The 19,626-nt window shown below is 61.9% G+C and overlaps 1 protein-coding gene across 6 annotated transcripts in view; it reads right to left on the bottom strand.

The window, feature by feature from the left end:
* Window positions 1-1,113: 1,113 nt before the first annotated feature.
* ABLIM3 (actin binding LIM protein family member 3) overlaps window positions 1,114-19,626 on the bottom strand; it is a 46,770-nt gene continuing 28,257 nt past the window's right edge. The window contains exons 2-23 of one of the 6 annotated variants that reach the window (XM_054516452.1): window positions 18,538-18,675; window positions 15,526-15,709; window positions 15,315-15,427; window positions 13,024-13,150; window positions 12,839-12,932; window positions 12,468-12,555; window positions 11,925-11,983; window positions 11,632-11,703; window positions 11,123-11,278; window positions 9,874-9,903; window positions 9,280-9,409; window positions 8,401-8,499; window positions 6,780-6,839; window positions 5,486-5,620; window positions 5,109-5,173; window positions 4,697-4,844; window positions 4,114-4,143; window positions 3,683-3,741; window positions 2,739-2,799; window positions 2,604-2,611; window positions 2,056-2,136; window positions 1,114-1,368 (exon numbers count right to left, since the gene is read on the bottom strand). In XM_054516452.1, the coding sequence (XP_054372427.1) occupies window positions 1,255-1,368; window positions 2,056-2,136; window positions 2,604-2,611; window positions 2,739-2,799; window positions 3,683-3,741; window positions 4,114-4,143; window positions 4,697-4,844; window positions 5,109-5,173; window positions 5,486-5,620; window positions 6,780-6,839; window positions 8,401-8,499; window positions 9,280-9,409; window positions 9,874-9,903; window positions 11,123-11,278; window positions 11,632-11,703; window positions 11,925-11,983; window positions 12,468-12,555; window positions 12,839-12,932; window positions 13,024-13,150; window positions 15,315-15,427; window positions 15,526-15,709; window positions 18,538-18,675 (2,051 nt within the window). In that variant the 3' untranslated portion in view covers window positions 1,114-1,254. Of the gene's footprint in view, window positions 1,369-2,055; window positions 2,612-2,738; window positions 2,800-3,682; window positions 3,742-4,113; window positions 4,144-4,696; window positions 4,845-5,108; window positions 5,174-5,485; window positions 5,621-6,779; window positions 6,840-8,400; window positions 8,500-9,279; window positions 9,410-9,873; window positions 9,904-11,122; window positions 11,279-11,631; window positions 11,704-11,924; window positions 11,984-12,467; window positions 12,556-12,838; window positions 12,933-13,023; window positions 13,151-15,314; window positions 15,428-15,525; window positions 15,710-18,537; window positions 18,676-19,626 lie in introns of all 6 variants that reach the window. The other 5 variants (XR_008508637.1, XR_008508639.1, XR_008508638.1 and 2 more) reach the window with 5 other exon arrangements.

Here is a 19,626-nt window from a genome sequence, read left to right as displayed (position 1 = left end):
TTTGGGACTGTCCAACCCTGCTGTGTGCCTGAAAATCCTGCAGGATGGGCAAACAGGAAAGCAGAGCAGCACAGACAGCAGGGAAGGTGTTTGTGTGGAGACAACCTCATTCCTTTTATGAAAAATAAGGCAACAACCAAAGTTATCCCATAGAGTTTGGGATACAAAGATGTGGAGTTTGCAGCAGAGGGAATTGCCTGCATTCCCAGAGGGATTCATCAGGGAATGATGGCAGTCGTGATGGGGAATTCAGAAAAACCCAGGGGAGCTCCAGCAGGTTGTGGGACCTGCATTTCCCACTCCTCTCCTCTGGCCTTCCCCAGCTCCCAGCTGGAATATCCTGGAATACTCAGCCCTGGACAAACCTGAAGAGCAGCAGCACAAGGCAGGAGGTGGCCTTGGCTGTTCCACTTGAGAAGGGCTGGGTTTGGGGATGGAAAGTGGCTGTTCTGGCCCCTTGGGAGGATAAACTGGCTCTGGAGCAGCCCAGGCTTTGCAGGGAAAGGCCCCAGCCCAGGAGGGACTGGGACTCAGGGTCCCCAGCACTTCTATCCCCTGCTCCAAGCTCTGCATTTCAGATCCTGAAGTGCCCCCAGTCCTGGCCATGCGAAGGCAGGGATGGATTTAAGGAGCCTGGAATGAGATCTCACTTTCCTGCTGTTGTGCCCAGGGCCTTTTCCACCCCAACTCCACAGCCCAGCTGAGCAGGAGGGGATGGAACACCCCATCCCAAACCCCTGCTCCCTGGAAAATCCTCCCCTTGTGTCCCTGTGAAAGCTGAAATATCAGATGTGAATCCTCACCCTCCCCTTGTGTCCCTGTGGAAACTGAAATATCAGATGTGAATCCTCACCCTCCCCTCGTGTCCCTGTGAAAGTTGAAATATCAGATGTGAATCCTCACCCTCCCCTCGTGTCCCTGTGAAAGTTGAAATATCAGATGTGAATCCTCACCCTCCCCTCGTGTCCCTGTGAAAGTTGAAATATCAGATGTGAATCCTTGCCCTCCCCTCGTGTCCCTGTGGGGCAGCAGTGACAGACACCAAGGGGAGAGCCCAGGGATCCCTACAGAACTCAGACTGGAAAAGGAAAGGAAACACAGAGCACCAAAGGATCTGCAAGACTCCAATTCACTCTCAGGGGTGCAGGGACGGCCCCAGTGGCCTGTGCAGCCCCCAGAATCATACAGAGCTGCAATATAGAGATCTCTCTATGTATATATTTATAGGTATGTATATATTTATAGTGCCCTGGCTCAGAACAGCCGGGCCTGCTTCTTCAGCTCGTTCCTCTTCCACAGCGCCAGGCGGTCGAACTCGGCCATGGTCATGCCGAAGATCTGGTAGAATTCCTCCTGGGACAGGTGTCTCTGGGGAGAAACAGGAGGCTGGGCCAGAGCTGGGCACCTGCCAGGGGCTCTGAGGGCATCCCCTGCCCGCTGGGACAATGGGGTGACACCAGCCCAGCACTGTTCCCCTGGGAAAGGCAGGACCTGACTCCCTCCTGCCCCTGCCAGAGACACAGGGGGGCAGCAGGAGCCCTGTGACAGTGCCCAGCCACTTGTGTGCCTCTGCCAGAGCCCTGTGACAGTGCCCTGCGACTCGTGTGCCCCTGCCAGAGCCCTGTGACAGTGCCCTGCCACTCGTGTGTCCCTGCCAGAGCTCTGTGACAGTGCCCTGCCACTCGTGTGCCCCTGCCAGAGCCCTGTGACAGTGCCCTGCCACTCGTGTGTCCCTGTCAGAGCCCTGTGACAGTGCCCAGCCACTCGTGTGTCCCTGCCAGAGCCCTGTGACAGTGCCCTGCCACTCGTGTGCCCCTGTCAGAGCCCTGTGACACTGCCCTGCCACTTGTGTGCCTCTGCCAGAGCCCTGTGACAGTGCCCTGCCACTCGTGTGTCCCTGCCAGAGCCCTGTGACAGTGCCCAGCCACTCGTGTGCCCTGAGCAGACAGGGAAATGCTCCTCACACAGCCCCACATGCCACGTGCCAGGGCCACCCCCAGTGGGATCAGGTCCCTCTGGGCCCTGATTGTCCCCAGTGCCAAGGGCTCCTCTCACCTCCAACCGGGTCCTGTCCACGTCTTTGGGCAGCTGGTTCCTCCCCCTCGTCTTCACCAGGAGCAGCTCGTAGGGGTAAATCTGCACAGGGACAGGGACACTGTGGGGCAGCCACCAGACTGGGGCACCCTTGGGAACGAGGGCAAGGCCTCCTGCTGTATTTAACAGGGTTTGGGTGCCACAGCTGCCTCCAGGGCTTGGGTGGGACAAGGAGAGGTGGGAGCTGCTCTCAGGGTGACTCTGATCCACCCTGAAGCTCCATGGCGGCTCTGGAACAACCTGCTCACTCTGCAAAAGCAGGAATGACCCAGGAAACCACCAGCACAACCCCCCTGCTCTGCTCCTCACCCAGGGGACAATTGTGCTCAGCAGCACCTGGGGAGGGGCTCTAGTGTGAGCCCCACGGGCCTGGGATGGGGCTGCCAGGTCCAGGATGGAGCAGAGCAAAGGCAGAGGGCTGAGCTCCCCTCTGAAGAGCCTGGGGACACACACGGACCCGTGCCTGGGGCTCTGGCCGGTGGCCTCTCCTGGCAGCAGAAGGCTCTTACCTTGTACTCTGTGGGGAGAGCAGAAAGAGAGACGTGAGCCACAGCTCTGCTGCCACCACCCTGCCCCTGCAGGGCTGCCTGGGGGGGCTGGCAGCCCCTCAGCACGTCCCGGGGATGCCCCAGTGTCCCCCTCACCTCGCATGCCCCAGTTGACGGCGTTGGTGCTGTCGTAGTGGAACAGCTCCGCGCTGGGAGGCTGCGGGGGGATGGACACAGAGAGAGGGGCTGAGAGAGGGAGGGAGGCTCCTCCAGACGCTCCAGGGGCACCTGCCACGTCCCCAGGGAGGGACACCGAGGTCCCCACCCAGCAGCAGGGAAAGGGAGGCACCGGGAGGTGAAGTGACAGCCCGGAGGCAGCAGCAGAGCTGTGGATCCCAAACTACCCCCAGGATATAAAGCAAAGCTCTCCTGCTGGAAAGCAACACCAGCATCCCTCTGGATTTGCCCTGTGGGAGTTTCGGGGCAGGCACTGACTGGACAGGGCACTTTGGACCCTAATCAATAACGATTATTAATGATAATAATCATTTTGGATTGGCACAGGGCAGCAGTGACAGCAGGGATGCACAGGAGGGGGAAAACAGGACATGCCAGTGATGGAAAGGGAGCACTGGGGGCTTGGAGGAGCCTGGGAGAATGGGGAAAGCCTGGGAGAAGAGATTTGGGAATGTCTGGGAGATTGGGGAATGCCTGGGAGAATGGAGAGTGCCTGGGACAAGAGGGAAAGCCTGGGAAATTGAGGAATGCCTGGGACAAGGGAAAATGCCTGGGAGAAGAGATTGGGAATGCCTGGGAGATTGGGGAAGGCCTGGGAGATTGGGGAAGGCCTGGCACAAGGGGGAAGGCCTGGCACAAGGGGGATTGCCTGGCACAAGGGGGATTGCCTGGCACAAGGGGGAAGGCCTGGCACAAGGAGGAAGGCCTGGCACAAGGGGGATTGCCTGGCACAAGGGGGATTGCCTGGCACAAGGGGGAAGGCCTGGCACAAGGGGGATTGCCTGGCACAAGGGGGATTGCCTGGCACAAGGGGGAAGGCCTGGCACAAGGGGGAAGGCCTGGCAGCAGCAGGAGGCACTCACCCTGTGCAGCCCATTCCTCCTGTAGGCAGGAAGGGAGGCTGACTTTGAAATGAGGGGATCTGCAAAGAAGGCACCAATTCCATCAGGGGAAAAGCAGCAATGAGCCTCAGAGGCCAGGACAGCCCCCACCCTCTGCCCCTGTGCTCCCAGCTCTGTCTCCTTCCAGCTCCAGCTCATTTCCAGCCTGTGCTGATATTCCTCTCCCCAAAATCCCCTTCCTGGGGCACCCTCCCACCTCACCCTACAGAGCAGCCCATTCTGCTCTCCCAGCTCCCCCACTCATCCTCTCTGCCCTGCTCCAGCTCTGTCCTAACCCAGCCTTTCAAGGGCTCCTTTTGGCTTCCCTTCTCCCCTCCCAGGTCCCAGCAGCTCCTCCAGCTCAGCTCTGGATCCCCAGGAGAGGCTGGGGAGGGCTTGGGTCAGGCACTCACCGCTGTCAGCCAGGTAATGGGTGCGGGGAGCTGCAAGGAGAGCAGAGCTGCTGTCAGGGAGAGCCAAGCACCCCATCCATGCACAGCTGCCCATCCCCAGCCCCACAGACCCTCCCTGGGGCTCCCAGGAGCATCCCCAGCCAGCTCCACCAGGGCAGATGTGCCACGAGGAAGGAGAGCATGGAATGGACACAGGGCCATCTGTGCTGCCAGGCTCTCAAGTGGCCCCAAGGGCAGGGCTGGGGGCACTGGGGGCTCTGTCAGAAGAGCAGGGCAAGCAAGGCAGCCCTGGGGTGCCAGGAGGTCCCTGGGGTGCCAGCCCAGAGCAGGTGACAGCACCTGGGCATGGCTGTGCTGCCAGACCCCCAAGGGACCCCTCAGCCATTCCAGGCTGCCCACTGGGCAATGCCCCATCCCAGCTGGGGCACAGGGGATGGATGGAACCCTCCAGAGAGCAAAAGAGCCCAGCTCCCTGCCCAGCACCTCTCATCAGCCCTTTCCTCATCCCATTCCTCCCTGTCCACCCCCCCTGAGGGGCTGGGGCTGTGCTGGCTGGGACAGAAGGACAGAGGGACAGCCTTACAGCCATTGAGGGAGCCCTCATAGCCCACTGTGTGCAGGGCCTCCCTGCTGCTGGCCGAGCTGCGAGGGGGGGTCCAGGGGTCTGCGTAGGAGTTGGAGCGAGCCTTCATCTCCTCCCTCAGGATCAGCCTCCCGATGCCACTCTGGATCTGCCAGGGGGGAAAAGCCACCTGCCACCCTTCCTGTGCCTGCCCAGCCCTCTCTGGCACCCCACAGCATCCCCTGGCATGAGGCTGAGCTGCTGGGGGATGCTGTCCCCTCCTTCAGAGCCCCTGCTGGGGGTGGCCAGGAGGGGACAGATGGCCCAGGGCCATGGGGACGGTGGTGGCACCCTCTTGGGTGGCAGAGCTGGGCTGAGCCTTCCCCCCACAGCCAGTTTGGTGCTGGCTGTGCCCAGCAGGGCTGGCACTCACCTTGTGCATGCCCCGGTCGTACCCATCCTCCTCACCTCCTGAGGAGAACCTCCGGGCCCGGGGAGCTGCAGGGAGACACATCAGGGGTCAGATGGGGACAAAAGGGGGACAGGCAGGGGGGAGACAGTCCCCAACTGCATGGGGACACATCAGGGGTCAGATGGGGACAGAAGGGGGGCAGGCAGGGGGGAGACAGTCCCCAGCTCCATGGGGACAGCTGGCTCCCAGACACTCTTTGGGTTTTGGGGTCACCTTTGCAGGTATCTCAGCCCAACCCCACTTTGGTGTCCAGTCCCAACTCAAAGCAGCATTTCCTCCCAGAAAAGGTGGAGCAGGAATGGGTTTCCCTTTCTCCCAGCCCAAGGGGAATTTGTTACCTTTGGGTGAGCCCTGGAAGGACCAGTACTCAGACTCAGAGTGGTAGTAGGGGTCAGGGGAGTAGGCAGGGCTGTACTTGGATGACTGAGCAATGTCCTCGCTGGTTTTGCTCTTCGTGGCTGCAGAGGGGGTGTCTGCAGAAGGAGAGGGCAGAGCCAGGGTGAGCATCTGCAGAGATCCCTCCCAAACCAAGGCAGATCCTCTTCCCTCCCCAGGACTGCCAGGGATTTGTGTCTGGGCACGGATCAGAGCTGGGAATAATCAGTTTTCCAACTGAGGCCGACAGTGGGGACAGTGACAAGCAGGGGATGTCACTGATGTGGCTGGGAAGGGACCCAAATGGCTGAGAGCCCACAAGTGCTGGCTCCTGCACCGTGCTCATCCAGTGCCAGCAGTGCCACCGAGCTGTGCTGTCCCCAGGAGGTGACAGAGGGCATGGAAGAAGGCTCGGCCCCAGCAGGGACGGGGCTCTCTGGGTTCTGCCAGGGACAGGAGGCAGCAGAGGGGCTCTGGCTCCTCATGGCAGGGACACAGAGCGTGCTCAGGCTGGCGACAGAGCCTCCACAGCACACGGGGGGAGTCCTGCTGCACCAGAGGCCAGGAGGGTGACAGGGGAAGGAGCAGCAGGGCCAGGAGGTGGCAGAGCCACCGGCACAGGGGACCCAGCAGGTACTTACAGCAGCAGGAGCAGGCAGCAGCAGGCGGTGGGAGGTGGGCAGGAGGGAGGGGACAGCAGGGAGAGAGAGGAGACACAGTTACTGCCCAGGGAGAGCTGCTGTCCCTCTGTGAGCAGGAGGGGACAGAGCCAGCCCCTCTGAGAGCCACCAAACACCAAGAGCCACCAAACACTGAGGGACACCAAACACCAAGAGCCACCCAAGCACCAAGGGTCACCCAAACACCCTCTCCAACCTGCAACACCCCCAGGCCTGTCACACGCTGGAGCAGCCGCCCAGGATGGGCTGCATTTTCTCCAGGGCTGCATTTTCAACTGCAAATTGCTCTTTTCATCCCGTTCCTGAGGCTGCTCTGACTCCCTCAGCCACCAAGGCCTTGCTCCCCCTCCCACAGCCGTCCCTGGTGTCACTGCCAGCCTTTGCTGCATCCCTCACCACAGGGACGTGCTCCAGAGTCACACCTGTCCCCTGCTGAACGCTCCCTGCTGCCCAGAGCAGGAGCAGGAGCATCCCGGCAGAGCCCAGCCCCACACCCCGATGCCTGCCCCATCTCCCACCCAGCCCTGAGCACAGCGGTCCCCTCCCCGGGGTGACACGGGGACAGGGACAGACACACAGACCGTACCGTGCCGCTTGTAGATGGGCGGCTTCCTGTAGATGTTGCTCTCGCCAGCAGCTGGTGGGAGAAGAGAGAGAGAGAAAGGGAAGAAAGGAAGGGAGAGGGAGGTGAGTGTGGGCGTGCTGAGAGCGCACAGGACACGGCTCCTGCCGGTGCCACCACCCGCACGCCATGTCCCCATCACAGAGCCGCCCCCGGGCCCTCCAGTGTACCGGGAGTGCCCCGGCAGGGACCCGGGACTGCCCTGGGAGTGCCCCTGGAGGGTCCCGGAGGGCTCCGGGAAGGCTCCAGGAATGCCCCGGGAGGGCTCCGGGAATGCCCCGGGAGGGCTCCGTGAAGGCCCCGCGAGGGCTCCGGGAATGCCCCGGGAGGGTCCCGGGAAGGCTCCAGGAAGGCCCCGGGAGGGCTCCGGGAATGCCCCGGGAGGGCTCCGTGAAGGCCCCGCGAGGGCTCCGGGAATGCCCCGGGAGGGCTCCGTGAAGGCCCCGGGAGGGCTCCGTGAAGGCCCCGGGAGGGCCCTGGGAGCGCCCCGGGAGGGTCCCGGGAAGGCTCCGGGAGGGCCCCGGGAATGCCCCGGGAGGGCTCCGGGCCGGCAGCCCGGGCAGGGAGCGGTCCCGGCTGCCCAGGAGTGCCAGGACATGCAGCGAGCACCCAGCGACAGCATGCACCGGGGGCAGGGGCACAGCCTGGCAGCCAGGCACCGTTCTGGGGGTGCCAGCGTCGGCAAGAACCGCCTGCGAGCTACCTGGGGCGAGCCAGCATCAGCCAAAGCCTCTTTCCGCAGCACAGAGAGAGAAAAGAGCGAGTCGGGAGGGAAAGCGAGCTGGAGCAGGGAGGGGGCCATCCATAAACGCCGAGCGGCAGGGCGGGGATGGGATGGGCAGGGATGGGTAGGGCAGGGATGGGGCGGGAGCGGAGCTGGGGGAGCCTCCGGGTGTCCTCAGGGCATCGGCGATGCCTTGGGGAGGGTGCCAGGCTGTCGGGACACGGGGAGATGCCCCGGCTGGGTGGCAGGTGCGGGGTTCTGACCCCGGCGAGAGGTGACGATGGGCAGCTCTGCCTGCTTCCCAACCCCCTGTCCCTTCCTGCCCGCTCCGGCCCCGTCCCCGTGGGCTCGGCGGGGCCGGGGGCGGGGGTGGCCCTTACCTGGTGGCCCCCTGCAATCCCTGCAGAAGGGCAGCAGGCATCTGGCAAGCCCAGCGGACACTGGGGGGAGGGAGCGGCGGGCCCTAGGGGGAGTATAAAATAGTCATCTGTAGCGGAGGGGTGTGCAAACGCCTCTGGCAGACACGCTCCGGCTGTGACCCTGGGGGAAGGCAGGGATGGGGACAGGCTCTCACCAGGACACTCATCTCGGTGTGGGGGACAGTGGAGGAAGGGCAGGGAGGAGGAAGAAGAGGGATGCTGCAAGGGTGGAGCAGACTCCGGGCGGCTCTGGGACCTCCGGGTGGCGATGGGGAGGAGAAGGAGGAGGGGTCCTGTTTATGGATGGCCTCTCCCAGGGGTAGATCCTGGCTCTAGGCAGGCGGCGGAGCTGGGCATGCGACACAGCGGGGACGGCACATGCGGGCATGCCACGGACACGGCTCCCCGGGCAGCGGGGCGCTCCGGAGCCTACCTGGGATGTGGAAATGCTTGGGCGCTTGGTATGAGGTTGGAGTGGAGGACCTCACATCTAACTGGCTATAGTAGGGGGAGCTGCGCCCGCTCTCGGTGCCTGCGCGGGGCCCAGCAGAAGCAGCCGTGAGTGACCGAGAGAGAGAACAAGAGGCAGAAGAAAATGGGTGTTAAATGCAGCGGTGTTAGAGCAGCGGCGGTGACCCGGGTGAGTCTGGGGTGACGGGGATCTGCGGCCCGGGAGCGGCGCTGATGGAGCGGGGCAGTTCCCGCATCCCCGGTGCGGGGCTGGCAGGAAAGCCGAGCGTGCTGCAGAGGCAGTGAGGAGCCCCTGGCCGTGCGGGGGGCTCTCGGTGAGCTCAGAGTGTTCCGGTCCTTCCTCCACAGCTCCAGAGGACGGGAGACACGGCCCAGGCACGCTCTGCTCCCCGCCGTGCTCCGGGCTGTGCGTGTGTGCATGGGCACAAGCATCTCCTGCACGCCCCTCCCAGAGCCGCGGGGGCAGCTGAGGGCTCTTCACCAGAGCTGCATTCCCTGCCTCCCACCCCGTCCTGCCCGAGCCCCAAATTCCCCTTGGCATCTCCTTGCTGCTCACGGGGGCACAAACACCTCCTGCACATCCCTTCCAGGGCCACCAGGGCAGCTGAGGGGTCTTCACCAGAGCTGGAGGCCACCTGCCTCTCACCCCAAATTCCCCTTGGCATCTCCTTGCTGCTCACAGGAGTTCGGAGAACAGAGGATGGGCAGAGCTGGGCACTGCTCCCACCATGGGCCACCCCGGGCCCCCTGCTGCCGGCCAGATGAGGAAGCACAGAAATCCCAGAGATGTTTTTGCGATCCTCTCTCCCCCTGGCGGTGGGGCTGCAGCCCAAATCCTCACCTGAGCGGTAGAAGTGGTGGGGGGACCTGGGCATGGTGGGGGACATGCCCTGGCGGCTGTAGGTGGGGGAGTCGATGTAGCCGGGGCTGGAGGCTCGCCTCTGCCGCGGGTCAAAGCTCTCGTAGATGTCCTGGCGTGGGGAAGGCGTGGAGAGCGGGGTTAGACTGGCAGGGGTGTCCCACAATGGGGCCCCTGCCTGGGGGTGCCCTGTGTGTGACATTGGCAGTGGCTCTGAGTGTCCCCTGAGGCTGGAGGGGTCCCCAGCCTGCCCTGCCAAGGCACAGGCAGCACAGCCCAGGGTTTGGGAGCAGGTGACAGAGCTTTGGTGCCTGGAGATTGTCCCCTTCCCTTGAACTTGTTCCCAGTTACTGGGGCTGCCTCCACAGGGCAGAAGCTGCACCCTGGGGCCATTCTGCTGTGAAGGGCTTTCACCCTGCTCTCTTTGGGGCCTGAAGGACACAACAGCCCCCCTCCCCTGTCACCCCCCACCCTGGGACAGCCACCAGCCCAGGGGGACGAGCAGCAGAGGCTCTGGGCAGGGGGACATCCTGGGGCAGCAGCGAGTGACAGACCCAGTGCCCACAGGAACATTACCTGTGAGTATGGGGAGAGGGTCCCCAGGGACTGCAGGCAGCAGGAGGCAAAGTGAGGAGGAGAACAGAGAGAGAAAGAGAGACAGACATGGTTAGGAGGAGCAGGGACAGACTGGGGTCCCACAGCAGCTGGATTAGTCCCTGGGTTACACTGGGGGTGCAGGCAGAGCTGAACTGGGCAGGGAGCCCTGGCCAGGAGGGGAACTGGCAGGAGCAATCAGCAGCTGCCACCTCTCAGACACCTCTGTGGAGAGGGGGAGGCACACAGGGCCATGGCCACGCTGCCTGCACCATCCTGGTGGGCTGCAGGACACCAGGCTTGTGGCAGAACCTTGGGCTGGGGATGGGAGAGGTGCTGCTGCCAAATCCTCTTCAGGTGCTGCTGCCAAATCCTCTTCAGGAGCTGCTGCTCCTCTTGCAGCACCCTTCGGGTGCCTCCCTGTGTGAGCTCCTCTCCTTCCCTGGGCTCCCCCAGCAGGGCAGGCAGCACAGCCCCGTGCCTGAGCCTCCCCTGCTCCCAGCCCTGCAGGAATGCACTGCCCAGCCCTTCCCTGGCTGCAGCACCCACAGGGCAGCCCTGCTCCAGAGGTGCCCCAGAGGTGCTCCAGAGGTGCCCCAGAGGTGCTCCAGAGGTGCTGTGCTGGCTGCCTGCAGGATTGCCTGCCAGGGGCCATGCTCAGGGCTGTGAGGGTGCATTCCCTGCCCATCCCTCCTCTCAGAGGTGCTCCAGAGGTGCTGTGCTGGCTGCCTGCAGGATTGCCTGCCAGGGGCCATGCTCAGGGCTGTGAGGGTGCATTCCCTGCCCATCACTCCTCCCAGAGGTGCTCCAGAGGTGGATTCCCTGCCCATCCCTCCTCTCAGAGGTGCCCCAGAGGTGCTGTGCTGGCTGCCTGCAGGATTGCCTGCCAGGGGCCATGCTCAGGGCTGTGAGGGTGCATTCCCTGCCCATCACTCCTCTCACACAGCCCTGAGCTCACTGGGATCTCTCTGACTCTACAGCAGCACCACTTCTCCTCCATCACTGACCCACCCCATGCCCCTGAGGTGCTGCCCCACTCCTGCCTCCCTGCACGGCTCCCCCTGGCACGGACAAGCCCCCCAGAGCTCTGGCCAGCCTGGGGCCCGTTCCTGCCCTCCAGCAGGGCTCCTGCAGCCTCAGTACCTCCCCACAGCTACATCAGTACCTCCCCATAGCTACATCAGTACCTCCCCATAGCTACATCAGTACCTCCCCATAGCTACATCAGTACCTCCCCATAGCTATATCTCTCCAGCGTCTCGTCCGACGTGTATCTGTGATAGGGCTCGTAGGAAATGAGGTCAGGACGCTGCACCTCATAGATGGCTTTAATCTTGGGAAGAGCTGCCAGGTCTTTGTAATTAAGGATCTCATTATCCACTTTAGCCTGGGGAGAGGGAGAGACAGACACAGGGATGGAAAGGAAGAGGAGGAGAGAAGGGAGGGGAGGCTGGAGCACAGTGTGGAGCTAGCACAGGGCAGACAGAGCTCAGTGGCACCCCAGCAGCGGGGACAGGTGAGAGGAGAGGCCTGAAAGGCAGCAGGGGAGAGCAGAGGAGCTGGGAGGGCAGGACTGTGCTCCTCCTGTGCCCCTGAGCTGGGCCATGGCACTGGTGGCACAGCGTGCTGCAGGGACAGGGGGATTTGTCTGTGCTGTCCCCAAATTCTGGGCTTGTCCCACTGAAGAGCAGCTCTGGCAGCTGCTGCTGGCACCCCTGGGGAGGGGCAGGCTGGACTTACACAGATGACACGGTTTGGGGAGCCAATGCTGGAGCCAGGGGGCGAGATGGAGGTTTCTGACGTCCTTCTGTGCTGTGGAGGCACAAACGGGGAGGGCAGGTGAGGGCAGGGCAAGGAGAGATTGTTGGTTTGGGGCTGAATTTCACTGTCACAGCCCCAGCCACGGCCACCCACCATCCTCTGGGCAGCCTCAGGAAGCCACTCCAGGTGTGGGCACTGCCAGAACAGTCCAGCTCCAGCAGGGACTCGGGACAATGGCACCTGGGACGTGCCACCCTCACCCTGGTGCCTACCTTCAGCTTCTTCTCTGCTCTGGCTGCCTGCTTGCAGATGGGGTGCCACACCTCAGAGCCTGCAGGGCAGCAAAGGGACAGTGCTCACACACTGTCACCCCCTGCCAGGTCCCCCTGCCACGTCCCTGCCACCTCCAGCAGTGCCACAGGAACGTGCAGGGCAGCGGGGACTGAGTGTCTGTGATCAGGAATGGAGCAAGGCAGGGCCAGACCTCAGCTGGGACATTTGGGGTGGCCCAACCAGTTGCTGCTGGTTAAACCAGGTGACACCGAGCTGGGGACACCACAACACCCCCATCCTTTGGGCTCAGTGAGCAGAGATTGGGCTGTGCCCAGGTGTGCAGGGAGAGGAGGAGTTCCCAGCTCAGGGGCAGGGCTCATGGAGAGCAGGGGTTTCTGACACAGCAGCTGGAGAGCAGTGGGAGGGGGATCCCTGGCACTGCACACACACAGACAGACCCTTGTCAGGAGGCCAGGGCCTGGCCAGGAGGTGCCAGGAGGACCCAAACCCCACAGCCCCCCAGCCCTGCTGTCACACTTTACCTGTCAGGTACATCTCCTCTCCCTCTGTGAACATCTGGTGGCAGCGCACACATCTGGCACAGGTGGGGTGGTAGTGCTTCCCTCCTGCCTGCGAGGAGAGCAGAGAGGAGCCCTGAGCCAGGCAGGACACGCTGAGCTGGCCCTGTCCCCTGTCCCTGAGTGACCCTGCCACCCTCACTGCTGCCCACAGCGAGCAGGTGAAGCAAACTGGGGTGGCCCTGGAGGCCTCCGTGCCCCATGGAGAAACCAGAGAGGGCTTCATCCCCACTGGAAACCTGCAGGACCTTCTGCTCTCCTGGAAACCTCCCACACCAAGCCAAGCCGGGGGTCCCAGAGCAGCAGGGCACCCTCGTGCAGGACCAGGCACTCACCTCCAGCACGCGGCCGCTGATGTAGCGGTCGCAGGTCTCGCACTTGATGCCGAACTGCGCGTGGTAGTCGGACTCGCAGTAGGGGATGCCATCCCTGGGGAGAGGCACAGAGGGGTGGGTGCCAGTGAGTGCCAGGTGAGTGCCAGGCCAGCCCCTGCCTGCCCCAGCCCCGAGGTGGCACTCACTTGCTGATGTACTCGCCCGTGAGGATGACCCCGCACGTTTGGCACTTGAAGCAGCTGACGTGCCACTGCTTCTCCAGGGCCAGCAGGGACTGGCCCTGCTTGATCTCCTCCTTGCAGCCAGCGCAGTCTGGGGGGACAGGAGGGGACGTGGGCACAGCAGGGACATCCCCAGCTGCTGTGGGACAGCCCTGGCAGTGCCCTCACCCCCAGAGGAAAGCCCTGCCCCGGAGGATGAGCCAGGGATGATGCTGTGTCACTGTCACATTTTCTGAAAAATCTCTTTGCCCAGGATTTTCTCCTGGGAAGCTGAGAAGCCTCAGAGAAAAATGAAAACAAGAATTATCTGATTAGCTTCTCCTGTGTTTTGCTTGTCCAGCTGTGTCAGGACTCTGGAAGGCGTCACGAGTTTTCATTAGTATCTCTAAGCCTTCTGTCTGTATCCCTTCTCTATTCTTTGGTATAGTTTATTATAGTATTCTTTTATATAATATAGATCATAAAATAATAAATTAGTCTGCTAAGAACATGGAGTCAGATTCATTCCTTCTTCCTCCGTCTGGGGAAGCCTGAAAATACCACAATGCTGTTACAAACACCCTGCTCCTGAGGCAGCCTCGTGGGGATCATTTCGCCGTGGCAATCTGTCACCTCTGCTTGTCCCCAGCACAGGAAATTTGGGACCTGAGGTACCTCTGGCACCCAGCCACAGCCCTGGGCTTCCCTCGGGGTGCCCAGTCTGAGCCAGGCCAGCTGGGCCTCAGGAACAAACTCTTATCTGAAGCAGTGACGGGCACTGGAATGGCGCAGGGAGGGGCTGGGTCACCGTCCCTGCTGGGTTTCAGAGCCTGGACCTGGCACCCAGTGCCAGCGTTGAGCTGAGGAGTAGCTGCTGGGTCACAGCTTGCACTCGATGACCTCAAGGGTTTTTTCCAGCCAGTTTCATTCTGTGCTGGGCTGTGGGAGGGCCCTGCTGGGCTGGCAGGTGCCCAAGGGTGGAAGTGTCCGGCAGAGGAAGGGCTGTGCTGTCCGGCCCTGCTCCGGCCTCCCTTCCCTTCCTCCCCTGGCTCCCAGCAGGAAGCACACGGGCCTGGAGCCCTGACCTTGATTCCTCCTTGTCCTCCCCTCCCCTGGGCTCCAGGGCTGCCTGGAGGGGGTTTTGTTTAACCCTGTCCCTGCCATGGGGGAAGCAGGAGCAGCCAGCCCAGCCCAGCCCAGCCCAGCCCAGCCCAGCCCAGCCCGCTCTGTCCCAAATCCCTGCCTCGAAGATTTCTGAGCCCTGCACAAAAGCAGGATCTGCTCCCTCCTTCGGGTCCTGCAGGGCTGGGGCTGCAGGGAGAGGCTTCTCATGCTGCTCCTGGGGATGCCTTCCCTGTGGAATGCAGCACAGCTCCTTGCCACTCTGCTGGTGGCACTGCCAGGGCCACTGGGGCCGCCAGGGAGGGACAGGCTCCGTGTGCCTGCAGCTGCTGTGAGTAGGGCAGGGTGTCCCCAGGTAACCCCAAGGCGTGGTGTCCTCAGGTAACCCCACTGCAGCACTGGGAAGGGGATGGGGAGGGAGAGGAAGGAGGGAGGGAGGCAGGGCCTGGCCTGAAGATGAGGGAATTCCTGTCCTTTGGCTCAGTCCAACCCTGCCATGTCCCCTCCATTGAGGGCTGGGGAAGGGAGGCAGCTTAGGGGGCTCACAGGGCGTCCATCAGCACCAACCCTGCCACCACCGTGGTGACTGGGTGACAAGGAGCACGGTGACACCCAGTCCTGGCTGCAGGACTGTGTCAGGCACTGAGCTCCAGGGCAGGAAGGGAAGGCCCTCCCAACCTGGGGTCAAAAGCAAGGCCAAACCCACCCTAAGGAGCTTGTCCATCACTCCAGCTGACTTTTAGGGGATCTCTGGGATTCACCAGGGCAAGGGGATGAGCAGAAAAACCCTTTCAGTGCTTGCAGAGCCAGCAAGGAACACCAGTGCTGTGACAGCCCCAGGGGCGTTCCCAGGGCAGCCACTTGGACACAAGGCAACTGACTTGGAGCAAACCCAGCTCCAGAACCCCCCATGAGCTCTGCCAGGGTGGTGGCACCTGCCCAGGTCACCAACAGGCCAGGGCAGTTCCCAAAACCAGCTGCAATCCTGGGTGGAGCTGCAGGACTGCCCTGTCCCTCCTCCCAACCCTCGGTGACACCCTGGCTCTGCAGGGCTGCAGGGGGACCCCAAACCTGTCCTGTCACCCCAAACCTGCCCTGTCACCCCTGCAGGGACACGTGGCCCCTCTCTGTGCACCCAGCACAGCACAACTTACGGCTGGGCCCGTGGATCTTGATGGGCTTGGTGCTGAGCAGGGCCTGGGAGCAGTTCTGGCACACGCAGTCCTTCCCGCTGAACGTCACCTTGTCCCCGATGGGGAACGGCTTCCTGCGGCCAGGGACACGTGGGGAGGGGTCAGCAGGAGCCCCGGGGCCAGCAGGGAGCTCAGCAAGGGCCTCTCAGAGGGGCCAGCAGCTGGCACTGACCTGCAGGTGCTGCAGACAAAGCACTTGGGGTGGTAGGTCCTGCCCAGGGCAGAGATGACCTCGCCGGTGATGAAGTCCCCACAGCTGTCACAGCGGGTGCCGTAGAGCTGCTGGTAGTCCTGGGTGCAGATGTACTCCTGGTTCTTGAAGAAGAAACCTGACTGGGCCAGGTCACAGCCACACACTGAGGAGAGGACACGCAGCCATCAGGGCAGGTCCCTCACCAGCCTCCTGCAGGCATCTCCAAGGGTTTCCCATCTCCAAGGGCTTCCCTTCCCTTCTGCAGGCATCTCCAAGGGTTTCCAATCTCCCAGGCTTTCCCTTGCCTCCTGCAGGCATCTATCTCTGAGGGTTTCCCCAGTCTCCTGCAGGCATCTCCCAGGGTTTCCCATCTCCTCCTGCAGGTATCTCCGAGGGTTTCCCATCTCCTCCTGCAGGCATCTATCTCTGAGGGTTTCCCATCTCCTCCTGCAGGTATCTCCGAGGGTTTCCCATCTCCTCCTGCAGGCATCTCCCAGGGTTTCCCATCTCCTCCTGCAGGTATCTCCGAGGGTTTCCCATCTCCTCCTGCAGGCATCTCCCAGGGTTTCCCATCTCCTCCTGCAGGCATCTCCCAGGGTTTCCCATCTCCTCCTGCAGGTATCTCCCAGGGTTTCCCTGGCCAGCCGAGCTCTGGGCTCTCCCAGCAGATGTCAGTGTCGGGCTGCGGGATGGGGCCGCTCCCGCAGGGATCCCAGAGCCGGCAGGAAGCCCCTGCACTGCAGCGCTCCTGCAGCACGCACGGACGTGGGCACAGCCTGGGCATCCCCTCCCTGGGCTGCCCTGCCCGGGGTCAGCCCCTCCGTGGGGTGAGGAAGATGAGGACAGGGCTGGGAGCGCCCCGGGACAGCTGGGGAGGGGCGTTGTCCCTGCCACCTCCGTGCTGAGCCACCTGCAGTTCCATGGAGCCCTGCCCTGATGGGAGCAGCTCCTGGGAACACTCGGAGCTCTCCCTGCTCGTTTTTCCATGTGTCCAGCCCTGCTGGCTTCCTCCCTGCTGTGGGAAGTGTGGGTGGTGCACAGCCCATCACAGGAATCCGAGCAGACGTGGCCAGCCCTGGCCTCAGCATCATCTCCCTCCCTCCCTCCCACGGCCTCTCCAGCCAGAGGGACCTGCAGAGCAGCAGAGCCTGGCACTGGGGTGGCACGGGGTGGGCACCATGCCCAGCCCGTCCTGCAAGGTGACAGCGTGGGGAGGGCACCTCAGAGCGACTGGGCACCCGCTGGCACAGCCCACCTTGGTCTGGGCTTGTCCCTCAGCCCCCTCCGTCCTGTCCCTGGGTGGCAGGGGACAGCTGGAGCTGCTGCAGGCACAGGGAGCAGCTCCTGCCCTGTGCAGCCTCCCCTGGCCCAGCTGCTCCCTGGGGCTGGGTGTCACAGGCATTCTGTGATGAAAAATCCTTTCTTTAAGATTTTTCCTCCTGAGAAGCTGAGAGGCTCCAAGAACAAAATGTAAACATTGATTATCTGCTGCTGTGGAATGCAACAGGTGGATCTGGGATTAGCTCAGGTTAGATGTTTTTAATTAATGGCCAATCACAGTCCAGCTGGCTCGGACAGAGAGTCCCAGACAGAGCCTTTGTTATCATTCTTTGCTATTCTATTCTTAGCCAGCCTTCTGATTAAATCCTTTCTTCTATTCTTTTAGTATAGTTTTAATATAATAAACATCATAAAATAATAAATCAGCCTTCTGAAACATGGAGTCAGATCCTCATCTCTTCCCTCATGCTCAGACCCCTGTGAACACGGTCACAGCTGGGGTACCCAGCAGGGGAATTTGGGTCTCCCTAACACCCTGTCAGCAACGAGGGACAGGCCAGCAATGCAGGGACAGCATCAGGAAGCACATGCAAGGTGAAATGAGGCTGCTGTGTGCCCTGCTTGCTGTGGAACAGCCCATCCCATGGCTCGCTCCTGTGCCAGCTCAGCGGGGCTGGAGCCAGCCGGAGGTGGCAGGAGGTGAGAGCTGCGAGGGAAGGTGAGACAGGAGGATTTCCTCTCATTATTTATTCCCTTTCACTTGGAAATCAGGCAGTGAGCTCTGCCAGGCTCTCCCTGCTGGCTCCTGCTCCCTTTGAAGCTGTCTGAGCTTTGTCTGGATGATGCTCAGCTCCTGCTGGAGCCTCCAGGCCGGGCTGGGGAAGGGCAGCGAGCTCAGCACAGGGCCCTGCAGGTGCAAGTCAGCCCTGAGGGCATCCCAGGACAGATCCCCCCTCCCAAAAACCTGGGGCTGCTCCCCACCACGGGGGACAGGGCTGCAGCAGGGCGGGGACAGCCTGGGCAGTGTCACCTGCAGCCAACCCCTCTGTTCTGGCAAGGAGCAGAGGGTGGCCAGGGGGATGGGGATCATGCTTAGCACAGGCAGCTTGGAAGAGGCCTTTAAAGAGCCCTGCAATGGGGAATTTTACAGCCTGCAGGAGCTGGTTGAGAGCAGCTGCTCCCATAAAGGAGCTGAGCAGCAGCAGCAGCAGCTCTGCACCACGAGCTTTACAGCCCTGCAGCTCAGGAGCATCCAAAGAACCTCCCTGCTGCGCTCCTGCCCGCCCTGGGGGCACCGGGGCCCAGCTGCATCCATGGGCAGGTGGCAGGAATGTCACAGGGGTGTCACAGGGCTGTCACAGGGGTGTGACAGGGCTGTCACAGGGCTGTGTCACCCAGCCCCAGCTCTGTCAGAGCTGCTCTGGGCATCTCCCCACCTCTCAGCCAGGCTGGCAGTGCCTCCTCCCCCTGCTCCTCCTCCCGCTTTGGGAGCAGCTGAAGGACACAGTGGCCCCCCCCAGACACAGATGGGCACGTTTGGGACCTGCAGGCTGCTCCAGGGAGGTGACACTGGACACCCGGAGGTGTCACTGGCGCTGGCATCACTCAGGGAAGCAGATGTGCCACACCACCTCCCCCTGCAGCTGCCACCCCTGTCCCCAGGGCTGTGGGACAGCCCAGCCAGGAGCTTTTTGGGGGCCCTGGTCCTACCTTGGCAGGTGAAGCAGCGGATGTGGAAGTGGTTGCTCTGCACGCGCACGACCTCGCCCTTGCAGGTGTCCCCACAGCGGTAGCACTGGATGGCAGAGGAGCTGCTCCCAGGGCTGTAGGGGTTCTGCTGGTAGGGAACTGCTGGCAGCAACGGGGGAGAGCAGGAGGAGAGAGGGGAAGGCTCTGTTAGGATGTGGGACATGGCCGGGTGTCACTGCACTGAGCTCAGGCCTGGCTGGGACAGGGCCAGCACTGAGGGACAGCACCCCAATGGTGTCACCATCACATTTTCTGAAAAATCCCTTCACCTGGATTTTTTCCTGGGAAACTGGGAAACCTCAGAGAAAAATGAAAACAGTAATTATCTGATTTGCTTCTCCTGTGTTTTGCTGCTTTGGAATGTGTTTGGACATTGTTTACCCACAGGTGATTGTTTCATTGGTTTCATGTGAATTGTTTTAATTTAAGGACCAGTCACAGTCAGGCTGTGTCAGGACTCTGGAACGAGTCACGAGTTTTTCATTATTATCTTTTAGCCTTCTGTCTGTACCCTTCCTGTATTCTTTAGTATAGTTTAGTATGGTATTCTTTAATATAATATAGATTATAAAATAATAAATTAGCCTCCTAAGAACACGGAGTCAGATTCATCATTTCCTTCACCTGGGAACCCCACAAACACCAGACAGTGACTCTGAGATGGGAGCCCAGCCCTCTCTGGATTTATTTGGGATTTCCCTGCCCACAAAAGAGGCTCACGGGCCTGCAGTGCCAAACTCTGTGCAGGGCACCCTGTCCCTGCATGGACAGCCAGGTGACAGCATCACCCCAGGGCTGCCCAGTGCTCTCCTGTCCCCAGAGCAGGTGCACAGGGCACTGCTGTGCCAGCCCTGCTGGTGCTGATCCTGAGCAAGCTCTGAGCTGGCAGCAGCTCAGGAAGGAACTGTCGGGGTTTTGGAGCTTCTTGTTTGCTGAGGATCTGGAGGAAGGAGGGATTGGCCAAGGAGCTTTCAAACACCACAGCAATGGAGTGCCTGGCCCTGGTGGGGCTGTGACCTCCTCAGCAAGGAGAGCAGCCCAGCCCCACTC

Source organism: Molothrus ater, chromosome 15 (genome assembly GCF_012460135.2).
Source record: "Molothrus ater isolate BHLD 08-10-18 breed brown headed cowbird chromosome 15, BPBGC_Mater_1.1, whole genome shotgun sequence".
Taxonomy (NCBI): Eukaryota; Metazoa; Chordata; class Aves; order Passeriformes; family Icteridae; genus Molothrus; species Molothrus ater.
Note: the sequence above shows the minus strand (reverse complement) of the source record. Positions and strands in the feature narration are given on the sequence as shown.